Genomic DNA, 12,934 nt, shown 5'->3' with positions numbered 1-12,934 from the left:
ACTTCAACTGCAACCCTCATTGCATCACTGAGTACTCCAACCATCATCTACAATTCATATACCTCATACAGTTCTTTCATCTACAAACAGCTACAATTCCAGCTACAACTCATTTCACTTCATCTGCACCAATAACACCACCCTCTTTAGATAATTCATCTTATGTCTTGGACACAAATCATAATCCTCCACAGCTGTTCAACCTTCACCTAATTCATATTTATCTCCCTCTAGACTTATCTCAACTCAAGAACACTCTTTCCATCTGTAACTCAATACTCTAACACCAACTCCCTTGTCATGTTCATTACATTGACTTCACAATCACAAACTTATTCATGTCCTGAATTCCATTTCCACCATATCCCAGACACAAACAAGAACCATCACCACTACAAAACTCTAAGTACTACATATCCATTCATTCTCAATATGATAAATCTCATTCTACCCCTGGTTTAACAGCATCACCACCAATGATTTATAATTCCACGTCCACGGCAAACCCCTTTCTCAATTTTTACGTCACCCACCACATCAAGAACTCAAAACTAAAATGAATAACTACACTAAATTTGCTAATAATAAATCTTACCTCGATACAATAACACTCAGGCAATTGTATTCAATCTCTTCTTCACCTCGATTCAATGCAGCAACTCATCACAACTCATCAACAAATTCAATAATCTTCAACACCACCAATGGTTCTATGAAAAACCCTAACAAATTCCCAATCCTCTATTTTTCTAATTCGAATTCAAGACCTAACCCTAACTTCCATATTAATCATACCCATCTCAAATCTTCTCCTTAAACTCTCAATTTCATCTTCAAACTCTTATTCTGAATTTCCCCTAACCCTAACTTCACTGATTCTTCCTCAAAACAGTTATACATCTTCAATTAAACAACAACCCTTTAATCTTCATTTATCAACAACCTAATTAACCTATCCATTCCATACGAATCAAAATACACCGTTTACAAACCCTAACTGGATTTCCTCTGTTAATTATCCGATCCCAAATTGTTCTCTTTCTTATTTCACAACAACATCGCCACCATCCTGATAGATACATCTTCATCAACTGACCGTGCTCAACAAATCGCTACGCATGACTCTCAAATTCTCCACAGAGAAGAATAGAGAAAGAAAGAAACAGAAGAAGAAGAAAGAGAAGAAAGAAGATGAAAATCTACTCGACTAGGATAAGACTAAAGAGATTTGCTAAACCACACACTCAGCTAGATAAGGGTATCCCAGGTCGGCAAAGCTGCAAAATGACTAATTTGCCCTTTAAACAAAGCTGATGATATCTTCTCCCTCTGGTATCCGAATGACACGTTCGAGCAGCCCATTTCGCATAACTTTTCGAGATAAATCTAACGATCCTATTTTCGTATCTAAATCGTTGTTAGGTTAATCTATTAATTAACGTTCGTGTTAAACTAATTGAATTATTATCAGATAATAGTCTCTTGACTAGCGTTGACGAGCTTGAGGGTCCTTACAACTTTGTTAATTGGTAGGGATAAAACCAAGGTTTTAAACCTCTTATTCAATATTTTGGCACTAGACTAAAGTTTTGGAAAGGTAAGACAATGAATCACTCTGCTAGAACAACTATGGTTAAACATGTTTTGAATGCTTTGCCTACTTATCAAATGGGGTGCTTTAGAATTCCTAAAACTATGATAGATCATATGGACTCCATCCAAAAACACTTTTGGTGGGGACATATTGATAATAAGGGTCTTTGTTTGATAGGATGGAACAAGCTGCATGTTCCAATGACTCTTGGTGGCCTTGGTATTAGGAACCTTGAACACTTTAATACAACTTTGTTAACTAAGGTTGTTTGGAAAGCCTGTAATAATGATAGCTCTTTGTGTATGCAGATTGTTAGAGCCAAATATGGTAAGAAGGGTAATTTACTTCACCCAGATAAATCAAAAGAGGGTTGCTATTGGCTTTGGAGGAGTATATACTCTGGCATTGAAGTTGTGCAACAACATTCCAAATGGATTGTTCAATGTGGCAAAAAAATTAAAATCTGGCTAGACAATTGCATTATTGGTCTTAATAGTCCACCTGTTCCAACTGTGGGACTTTCTATCTTTGTTTCTTTTACATTTGTTTGTGATTTATTCTACCCTGGTACTAGAGTTTGGAATGAACAAATTATTAGTGCTATCTTTGATGTAGAAACTTCTAATGCTATTCTCAGTATGTATGTGCCTGATACAGGGGAGGATTATCTAATCTGGAAACCAGATAGGAGAGGTAAGTTTTCTATGAAAAGTGCATATAGTGCACTCTGTGCTGAAGATGTTATTAATGCTATCATAGGTGACACGGTACCTACAGAGATTTGGAAAAAACTTTGTCACTTTAAAGTTCCTCATAGAGTCCAATTATTTATTTGGAAATGCCTGAAAAATATTGTGCCTGTTAAGGGAACATTATATTTTTATAAGGCTGATATAGATTCTCAATATAGTTTTTGCAGCAGCAACACTGAAACTATTAGTCATCTACTGGTGGAATACTCTTATGCTAGAGTAGTTTGGAATGCTTTAAATGTGAATATTTCATATATTATACAAAACTTTAACTCCATATATCTTGGTTTTATTCTAACACAGATGAAGGCAATAATAGTTTTCTCATGACTGATTCTATTGTCATCAAACTTATGTGTGCAGTTTGGTACATATGGAAGGATAGATGCAGTTGGATTTTCCAGACTGTAAAACCTAATGTTCACAGTTCTCTTACTAAAATCTATAATCTGATTAAACAATGTGAATCTGTTTCTGTCTCATCTAGTGTTTCTAGCAGCAAGCGTATTCTTCCTAAAATTTGGTTTCCACCAGATACAGGCTATATTAAAGTCAACATTGATGTTTCTTATGTTTATGAAACAAAAAAGGGTATCATTGGACTAATAGTTCGTGATCATGCAGGGCATGCACTAGTAATGAAAGGTTTTAGCTTGGAAGAAGAAATGGAAGCTGAGGTTGGAGCAGAACATTTTGAATGTAAAGCCTTGATCAAAGCTGTAGAATGGATAGAAGAATATGGATTCAATAAACTGATAATTGAGACGGACTACGAGAACTCGGTGAACTCTATACATATGGAAGACCCACAAGTGCACTGGATCAATCATCACCTTTTTCTTTCAGTTAAAAACAAATTTTCAATTCATGAATTCTAGTTTTGCAAGTTAGTTAATAGATTAAGTAATAGTGTGGCTCAGGAGTTAGCAAGAAAAGCTAGACTTGAAGCTAGTAGTTTCTCTTTTGTCTCGAATTTTCCTCCAGACATTGTTAAGTGGATTGAGGATGATCATGTTCTCTCTGGAAGAGTTTAATCAATAAAATCTTCTGTTAGCATCAAAAAAGAAAAACATTCACTGCTTATATTGCCACATTAATTTGTTTTCTTTTTTGGTAACTGTAGCTCATTAGGATTGAGCTTGTCTACCGAAAAAACCACAACACTTGACAAAGATTGAGAAGATCGCACTGCAGTCAAAACAGGTGTTTACCTGGGATGGAGAGGTACCACCCCCACATAGGGACGAACCCAGAAATCTTGGTAGGATAGGGCTGGAATTTTTTTTATCTTTATTTTTGAAGCATAGTGGAATATTATTAGTCGTCAATGCGGCCGAATGCCGCGTAAATTTTTTTGAACGAGTTACATAAATAATGGTTAGCTAGAATTTACCTGTAAAATAGTAGATACATAGACAAACACAACGTTAAAATCCACAAGTTTTAATTTTGAAAAGTGATTGGGGAAAGAAATTTATGATTTATAAAGAAAAAATGGGAAAGTAAATGGATGTGACAAAGAAAATTCTATGTTTTAAACAAGTTTTTGGGCTAAAAATTAATTATGCTACAACTATAAGGATTAATTATAAATAAAGGTTGGCTAATTACTAATTCTTAAAATAAAGGTGGTCTAACTACTAGTTTTCAAAAAATTACCAATACTAAATTTTTAACTTGCTAAAAATAGGTGCGGGCTATAGCCCTGGTTAGCCCCTTACTAGGCCCGTCCCTGCCCCACACCTCCTATACATTCCACAGATCCCAAATCCACATTCTAATCGGCGCGGTACAACAATAATATCAACCGGACATGTACTCCCGAGGTCACAATTAATGGATTGAAATTTATGCATATACAACGACTACATCGGGGACCTATAAAAAGTGGTTTTATATGCAGAGATTCCACGACTACAACACATCATTCAGGAATCACCACTCTTTTTATGGAAGAGACATAGTCCAAACTCATGCCAACCAGAACAACGAGAGACCGTCATATATTGTAATTGGTGACTCAGTGGGTAGAATGTATACTCGTGCAGCACTAAAAAAAATTAATGTTTCAAAGAAAAAAAAAAACTTTGACACTTGTCAGAAATTAGCTTGAAAATCATCAAGAGTGGTATGATGGTTCTCATGTTCCCTCCCAATACAGACATCGGGGTTCGAACCCTTATATAGTTTTAGAAATCCCTAATGAGAGACCGCTGTTCTAAGATATCAAAAAGCATGAAATTAGCTCTTGAATCATTTAAAATGTAAGAATTACAGTCTATTTAAAAAAAACTTGTCTTTATTAAAGAGAGTTGTCGTAAAATTACATTACATTAGAGACTGATACGCGAGCTAATGTCTAACTTTCATCGGCAACTAACGTGTAACTATGTTAGCGAAGAGTAGAAGAGCAGGAGGATGTTATATCTAGAGAGAGACCAAACCCATGATCAGTAGTACCACTGGTTAGATTAGTGTAGGAATCATCGTACTTGAGTTTTAATGGTTTTGAAGCATTTCTAAATAAAGAAAGAGACAATGAGCTATCGACAACTTCGTTTTGATGATCTGCAGCAGCATATGATTTTAGTGGTTGTTGTGAGTAATGCGAGCCTGGAATCATGCGTTCACTTCCAGTATATTCATTTGGGAGGTCTTTATTCATCTCTATTTCTTTATGCATTTCATAGCCACTCTCCTGCAATTTCAGATAATATATTAGCAGATCAATTTCATATCATCTCTGCGAAAACCATGCGTCTATAAAACAGAAGGCTAAATATTTTTTTAAAGTTTTTTGAGAATCTAACGCCGAATATATATACGCGGGTTGTGGGCGCTATAGTGCATATACCTAGGCCCAACAAATACGACTTGGCTCATTTTGGTATGGATAGGATAGGATTAGGATTAGGAGAGGGAGAGGGAGAGAGATGTGTTACTTGGGGGGAGCAGCTTTTAAGAAGTCCAGTGCAGATGATGTAGGATTTTGGTTTCCTTATCTGGCATTCTGAAGTCACTACAATACTTCCATCATTTTCGTGGTGGTTGTTTGAGGCGTAGCTCTGGTCAGCCTTATGATGATGATGGTATTCAATGATGCCTTTCTGTTTGCCTGTCCATCCTAACTTATTTTTCTCTTCGTAATTCCTGTTCAAAATAATGTGCACGTAAAGTAAAATCAAAGAGTAATCCAAAATATAATTTGTAGCTTTCATTTAGGACCGTAAAACAGACTGCAGCACATCCTAATGCACTGTGAAGCTATACGCATTTAGAATTTCAACATTTCTCTGGCTTGCAGTTTGTCACCCGGTTCTATATGAATCCAAAGATGACGGGTTGAAATTTAATATATTTACAAACCCTTGATGATGTCGACGATGCTGCGGGGGGGGGGGGATGATTTACTTTGTCATTCTTTTTGGCCGCTCTAGCTGCCTCTGAATTTATGCATGAGGCACCCCAAAAAATAAATCAAAAAGATTAAGAAAATAATTAAAATGGAACTAATATTATCCGTTAATTTTTCCTTAGCCTACAAAGGGTGCGTGAGTAATGCTAATGAGCGTAATTTTGATGATCAAGCAGTCCCAAAGAATGAATGTTCTCTTTACATGCACCAATACTTAGCGCATGTATTAGGCATGACTCATGCATGCCATTGTTGTCAAGCAAAAAATTAAAGTGCTAGTTAATTTAGCTAGGGCTTCATTTTGAGATACCTTGGATCATCTGTTCCTGCTTCATGCTCCTGTACATCTGTTACTCATCAACGCCATATACCACACTTATTAAAACCCTAACGTTTTAACTTGCTATTTAGCAAGCTAGATCATGAACAATCTATATGGTTGCATATAACATATTCATATTAACATATAGATCCAGCAGATCGCTAGAAATGCTATCAAGCTGGCGCAGTCTGACCACATACCTGAAGATGACTCTTAACATGTGATATCGTAAGTCCCCTTACATCCATAGTTTCTAACACCAACTTTGGTGTAGCCTTTGTAATCCCGTAAACCAATAGAAAAGAACCAAAAAGAACTAATAATTGGAAGATTAGCAGGTCTTATCTTAATACGAGCCTTCCAAGCTTTTCTTATTTGACCAAGTTTTGTCAAGAACACTTGAAAAATATATGTAGTTAGAGAAAGGAAGGATACTACTACTTACTTTCTTCTCCACCAAGGCGATGGACTGCATGAAGAAAGACATCATGAAGATCCGGTGTCCACGGAAGTCGTGGTACCTTTGATCTAACATAAGGTCTTACAGTTCTTGATATCCAACTATTTTCCGGTACTATATTTTCGAGACGTTGCAAACCAAATTCAGTATCTGTTGGGTCTGGTGGCTCAAGTCTTAGATCAAGTGGAGAAGATGGTGGCCTCTTTAGGTTTAGTGTTATCTCACAAATTTCCTCCATCTTCTCTGAGAGAGAAAGATAGAGAGATAGAGGGTTGAATGTTCTTCAATGGAGAATGAAACTATGTTTATATATGTCAACAAAAGAGAATAAATACCACATCTAGAGAGAATTAGGAACCTGTTTGTCTTTATATGTACAGCTTCCACAACCACCTTCAGTTTTTGGAACAGGTTTGAACCGATGAGAGGATTATTCTCTAATCCTAGTGAAAATACGAATATAATGTCTTCATGATTGGATGAGTTAACATCATTAACCTTAACAATAATCTATGTTAATTACCATCCTAATTATTGAACTCGAGTTTGTTTTGATCACACTATTTTCACTGTAAGTCACTCTTAATTTACCCGTTCGCTTTATCATGGGGTGTTTCATTTTCTATCTAAAGAGGCTTAATTTGTAGCTGAGTTCTAACCGAGTTGTTTAACTTATATACTTCGGCAAATACCAAATTTGTTTATGATTAAATCAAATATGTATAGAGACTAAAAACGCATTACAATGATGTAATATGTAACACAATTGTTCAACGCATGTGCATTTTGAATCACTATGAAGAAACTTTGAAACGTCTGGTTATTCCATGCAAGTTAAGATGTTAGTTCAAGAAATTAAATACCTTGAATAGAAAAGACAAAGCAAGAGGTTAAAAGTTGAAACTACAAACGTAAGCAATGCATGGCCCTTCATCAGGAAACATATCTCCTGGAATAAAAAGAAGAAAAAAGAACTTCATTCATTCATCATTCTTCAGAATAATCAAATTCCTCTTATTCCGGTTTATCTTTTAGCAAACATTCAATACAAATTCTTTGCTCTGCTTTCTTCTTTTTCAAATTTGGAATTTATAACTATTCCAGTTACTTACAGACACGTGGTTTATAGTTTCTTCGACATGCCTCGCATGTCGACTTTCCTGTATACGACGACACGTCCAACTTACAAGAAAAACCGTCATCATCGTCGGTTTCTTCATTCTACTTCTGATTAGCTCAGGAATTGAACGAGTTGTGACGTGAGTACTGAATGTTTTCTTCTGCTTACTGTCAAATTAGGTGAAACAGATTTTCGCATATATGTCGGTATTTGCCTCTTCTCTGCTTCCAAATGTAGAATTCAGTTTTGGAAGATTTCAGTTCTGCAAAGGACTCCTGCAGTGGTTGCTAATGGGCATTATTCTCTTATGGTTCAGGGTAGGAATAAGGATGAGAGCTAGCCACTTCAAAAGAATGAGAGAGTTTCTGGAAGAAATCATTGTGGTAAATTTAAGTGGCATCTTGTAACTTAGAGCAGGGCCGGCCCCATAGGGTAATCAGGGAAAGGCCCAGTTTAGGGCAGCAAAGCCTAGGGGCAGCAAAAGCCTGATTTTACACTAAGGGGTATTCTTAGAAATGAATGAAACTTAGGGACTAACTGATGAACTACAAAAGTATTTGGAGGCAAGAGCTTATTTGATATTAATGTTTGGGGACTCATATCGATGATTCTTCTATAAACTTGTTAAATATTTTTTAGTTTTTGACATACATTTTTTTTCTTTTTGCTTTTCTCTTTTGGAGCCTAAAATTAAAGAAGAAAAGTGTTCTAGATAGCTATTTAAATTTTTTATATTGTTTTAAATCATTGATCATTGATGATTCGCTCTTTTTCTAATTCTAATGCACATTTAAATAGAGAATAATAAGGGTTTATATTTTGGTCAGAAGATGTTGGTTATTTTTGATCGATCTATTTTACCATAATTAATTCAGAATTTTTTGTTATTAATTCTAAAATTCAGAAATCTTTTTAGGACATATTGGCGCTGTTTACTTAGTTGCTTTTGGTGTTTTTATGAAACTGTTAAGTGATAAACCTTTGAAAGATTGGGATTTAGGGTTCTAAAATAAAGAATGATAATCTTTTATTATCAGAGTTGCGTAAAAAAAAATTTTTTGGGGGCATCAAAAAAAAATTCTGCTTTAGGGCAAAAATTTCTCAGGAACGGCCTTGCTTAGAGAAGAACCGAGTATACAGGATTTTCATCTAATGCAAATTTGGACGGGACTGGAAATTTTTAGTTTGAATAAGATCTGAAAAATCGGTTGAATTTTTCCTCATTTAAATTATACTTCTATTTCGTTCCAATTGTGATTACAACACCATGGATAAATTGCCTATAATATGAAGAAATAGAGTGATGCAAACAGGGGAGTAAAAAAAATGAACCTAATACATGCTTGAGTTAAGCAATATCACCAGCTGAGCAGCAATAGGTAGTCTCTCTGTTCTACAAAGAACATCTCTCTTGATACAAATCCGAAGAAGCGTCACCCTTTCGTGACAGAATCAAATCTTCTAAATGGAATCAAAGAGGCCTAGTTTTACGACCTGAGGCACGACCACAGAGAAGGGCGTTCTTTGGAATGGGGTATTCATCTCTCCATGATCTTGCTGGGGAGAAAACACGAAGATAGAATTGCTGACCCAAGTATTGCCGAGCCCAGTTCTCAGACCTTATGTTCCACATTCCAACATTATCCAGACCCATGTAAAGTGCAGTCCATGACTTGGGATATACCTGCAACAAGTTGAGACCCAAACAGCATAAGGAAAAAGAACCAACAGCATGCCACTTTGCAGCATATATAATTTGAGTTGGAACTTCTATCTACCTGAACGGTGCAACGGGAAGCTGTGTCCCTCAAGTTGTAATTCAATCTACTCGCAGGAGTCCATTGCCCGCCGTCCATTCTGTTCATTCCACAAAACTTTCACAGTTTAAAAATCAAAGGGTTTAAAAATAAACACAATAAAAAAAAATAAGATGCAAATTTCAAAAACAATCACCAACCAATGTAATCTTACCCGACAACGAAGAAATTATATCCATCAACATGCCACGACTGGACAGTGTCTTCTGGGTTCTCAAAAATAATCTCTACAAAGGCCCGAAAATCAGCACCCATTACTGAAGTTTGGAGGTAACCACCGCCACCAGTGGGATTGTCAGGAATGCTTCCAGGGTTGACACCTCCAAGATTAAAGTAATCGGCGAGTTTCAATGGCGTGTCCCCAGGGATGAAGGATACACTATTCACAGCAAACCTCTGCTTGCCATTGATTATTGGAGCAGAGTTTGCAAGCCTAATTGTGCGGGTGGTGTTGATCAATCCATAATGGTAAGAGCCTTGTGGATTGGGTCTGGCTGCACTAGCTGTTAGATTCCACCTGGTTTAAGATGGTACATAAAACAGTAACTCGTCAAAGATGTTGATATGAAAATCAGGAACTCTCTTTGCATCAAGTTCTGTTGGCGTTATATAACAGAGATTTGGTGAAGGTGATTTTACCTGATAGATCTGGCCTGGTTAAGAGACCAATCAATTTGAATGGTTGGACCACCTGGAGGAGGACCAGAAACTTTTCCACCTGAATTACTGTAATGTAGAGTGGACGTAGCCATAAGCACTGGAGTGGTGAATCGTGATGAGGCTACAATGTAGTAATCATTTGGTGGCTGATCCATGGTTACCAAGACGGAATAGGACTGACCCAAATGGACATCTAGGGAAGAGTAAGTGTTCTGAAGTGTGTGGGAACCTTCGATTTCAACCAATTTCATCTTATGTCCTTGGATTCTAAAATTAATTGATGATGCCAACCCCACATTTGATATTCTGAACCTATATGTCTTACCTGCCAACAAACAATGACAAAATTTAAATATAAGCAAACGAATGGCAAAATTTATCAAAACTATAATAGCAAGCAGGTGGACTTGTATTGCGGTAAAACAAAGCTTCAGTTTTCTAAGATAAATGACATGCACCCTGGACTGACCATCAATAACCGAGTGTACACATGGTATTGCCATTGTATGTATGCCCTAAATATAATTCAATAAATTTACCTTGTTCCACAGTGAAAGTATGTCCATTTGATCCACGGCCATTGATGAGAAGTCCATCAGGTAAAGGAAGATTACTTCCACCATCTAAAGTTGCTTTCAAATCCTAAAAATTATGCACACAAAAATGTTAAGATTTTTGAAAGAGGAAAAAAAAACACTAGTTATCTACTAATAAATGAGCTTGAAATAGTAAATGGAATTTAACTTACAGTGTGGCTTGATTTGTACCAGTCACCAGCCAGAATAAAGAAATCACCAGCTGGAGGTGGGAAAGGAACTGGAATTCTAGGTCTACTTGCAATAGTGATACCACCAAACCCACCAGCAGCTTTATGGAAACCAGTTGATGGGAAGTAAAAGAAACTACCAATTTGATCCTTGACTTGAAGAATGTATGTGAAATTCTGACCAGGAGGAATTGGACAATTTGTTCCTGGCATTCCATCTTGCCATGAATTCCTTCTCTGTTGTAATCCATTCCTAAACAAAATAAAAACCCACCAACATAATCATCATCAACTGCCAAACTTCTCATGAGAAATTGAAATTTAACAGAGCATTAGATAATCTTAGGGTTTTAGTCATTCATTTGGGGTTTGGTATTTTTGATTCAAACTCCTCCGTTGGATCAATGATTCACCTAGTCAATATGGTGGGACCACCAACCATGTGATGTGACCCTGAGGTTTTGGTCATGATATCATAAACTCAGTACGGCGGCGTGCAGTGAATCATAAAAACCCACAATTTATTTATATTTTGTGGTAAAAAAAACCTTTACTTTAGCAAATTAACAAGACTGCCATATTAGCACACTGTGCAAATAGTGCAGAACAAACGTCCAGCGATTGCCTAGTTCAAGTCAACAAGATTCAGCCACCATCTTAGTTCGAGTATTTTACTGCAGTAGATTGAGTTATACCAACAAACTCAATCTGGAAACGTGGATGAGTGGATCTGATACATGTGTTTTGTATGATTTACTGAATAGATACTTTCCTATGCATTTATGACAAATATATCCTTTATATTCTTTTAATTGACCATTCCATATAATTTATGATTTTGAATGTAGTATTAAATTTATAATCTTTTCAAAAACGAAAGAATAATGCATTAAGATGGATCTGGTCTTTCTCTAATCCGTGATTGACGATTGTTTTGCTACATTCCATAATATAAAAAAATCAGGAGTCAATGAAACACTTTGTTTGATGAGTGAGGTTGTTTCTTACCAAGAGAGGAGGAAAGGTTCAGTTAAGTTGTTAAGGACATTGATAATCAAGTTATCATTAGTTACACAGTCGATCTGAGGACCAGGAAACTGCCCGTTTATCAAGATCCCCTGCACCAATACCACACATTATCATCAAAACCTATTCATAATTCATTTTGATTTTTTAAGAAATTTCGAAACAACAATAAACTGATAAAATAAATGAAATAATTACCTGTTGTTTAACGCCGAGAGGGTAAATATCACCATAAGTAACAACCCAGTCAAAGAATCTGTAAGGATCTTCGGCATTAATTGAAGAAATAACACTCAAGAACAAGAAAATGATAGAACAGAGTACCCTGTTATTATCTTTCATTTTCTTTCTCTCGGAATCAAAGAAATGAGCTTTTGAATAACAGCCTTTGTTTATCTCTCTGTAAATTTATTGAGGTATGATATCAAAAGAAATGAGTTTCTCAAAAACAGCCTTTGTTTGAACAAGATCTATGGAGAAATGCAGATTCTATGGCACCATTGCAAGGTTATCTAAGAAAAACTCTGGTTATTCTCTCTCTCCAAAGGTATATATGGCTCTGGGTTTTGTATGTCTTTCTGTGATTGAAGCTGTGAGAGAGAAAACCAATGAGTGAAAGGGGTTTTAGATTTCTTTCTTTAACCTCTCTACATTTGTTCGCTGCTTTTGTAGATGGAAAGACGAGTAAGAGAGAATAGATGAGCTGTCAGTGAGGAGTAAAAGAATCGTCCTTCCCATAAACACGGCTTAATTGAAATTTATATCCTGGATTTACATTTTTAACCTTGTACTCATACAGCCTTGGTTGGGATTAATGAGGGTATAGTTGAAAAGTATTTTTTTCTCTTTTCAATAAGTTCTGTCGCTGAAATTTCCTTCAAGAAAAACTTGACATAAAGTTTAGAGGCGAAGAATCTGATCTTTTTGAAAATGAGAAACGGTGGATAAAATTAATACCCGGATGTATCAAACTTGTCGCGTGGTGGGACTCATTAAATTTGG

General features: G+C 36.1%; 3 protein-coding genes across 3 annotated transcripts; 1 reads left to right on the top strand and 2 right to left on the bottom strand.

Annotated features, from left to right (window-relative positions):
* The first annotated feature begins 1,605 nt into the window (after positions 1–1,605).
* Positions 1,606–3,380, top strand: LOC113290921. The gene is made up of 3 exons (XM_026540505.1): positions 1,606–2,287; positions 2,710–3,128; positions 3,225–3,380. The coding sequence occupies exons 1-3, from the start codon at positions 1,606–1,608 to the stop codon at positions 3,378–3,380; spliced, it is 1,257 nt and encodes a 418-aa protein (XP_026396290.1).
* Positions 3,381–4,738: 1,358 nt separating this feature from the next.
* Positions 4,739–6,781, bottom strand: LOC113290920 (putative Myb family transcription factor At1g14600). Its single transcript, XM_026540504.1, has 5 exons — positions 6,529–6,781; positions 6,284–6,399; positions 5,713–5,732; positions 5,289–5,496; positions 4,739–5,044 (listed from the first exon to the last, which is right to left on the bottom strand). The coding sequence occupies exons 1-5, from the start codon at positions 6,779–6,781 to the stop codon at positions 4,739–4,741; spliced, it is 903 nt and encodes a 300-aa protein (XP_026396289.1).
* A 2,072-nt stretch (positions 6,782–8,853) lies between these two features.
* LOC113287974 (L-ascorbate oxidase homolog) lies at positions 8,854–12,615 on the bottom strand. Its single transcript, XM_026536883.1, has 8 exons — positions 12,131–12,615; positions 11,915–12,024; positions 10,889–11,159; positions 10,680–10,782; positions 10,120–10,465; positions 9,635–9,997; positions 9,442–9,520; positions 8,854–9,347 (listed from the first exon to the last, which is right to left on the bottom strand). The coding sequence occupies exons 1-8, from the start codon at positions 12,272–12,274 to the stop codon at positions 9,135–9,137; spliced, it is 1,629 nt and encodes a 542-aa protein (XP_026392668.1). The 5' UTR covers positions 12,275–12,615; the 3' UTR covers positions 8,854–9,134.
* Positions 12,616–12,934: the final 319 nt, after the last annotated feature.

Source organism: Papaver somniferum, chromosome 6 (genome assembly GCF_003573695.1).
Source record: "Papaver somniferum cultivar HN1 chromosome 6, ASM357369v1, whole genome shotgun sequence".
Lineage (NCBI taxonomy): Eukaryota > Viridiplantae > Streptophyta > Magnoliopsida > Ranunculales > Papaveraceae > Papaver > Papaver somniferum.
The sequence above is the reverse complement of the archived record's forward strand: the minus strand, read 5'-3'. Positions and strand labels throughout refer to the sequence as shown.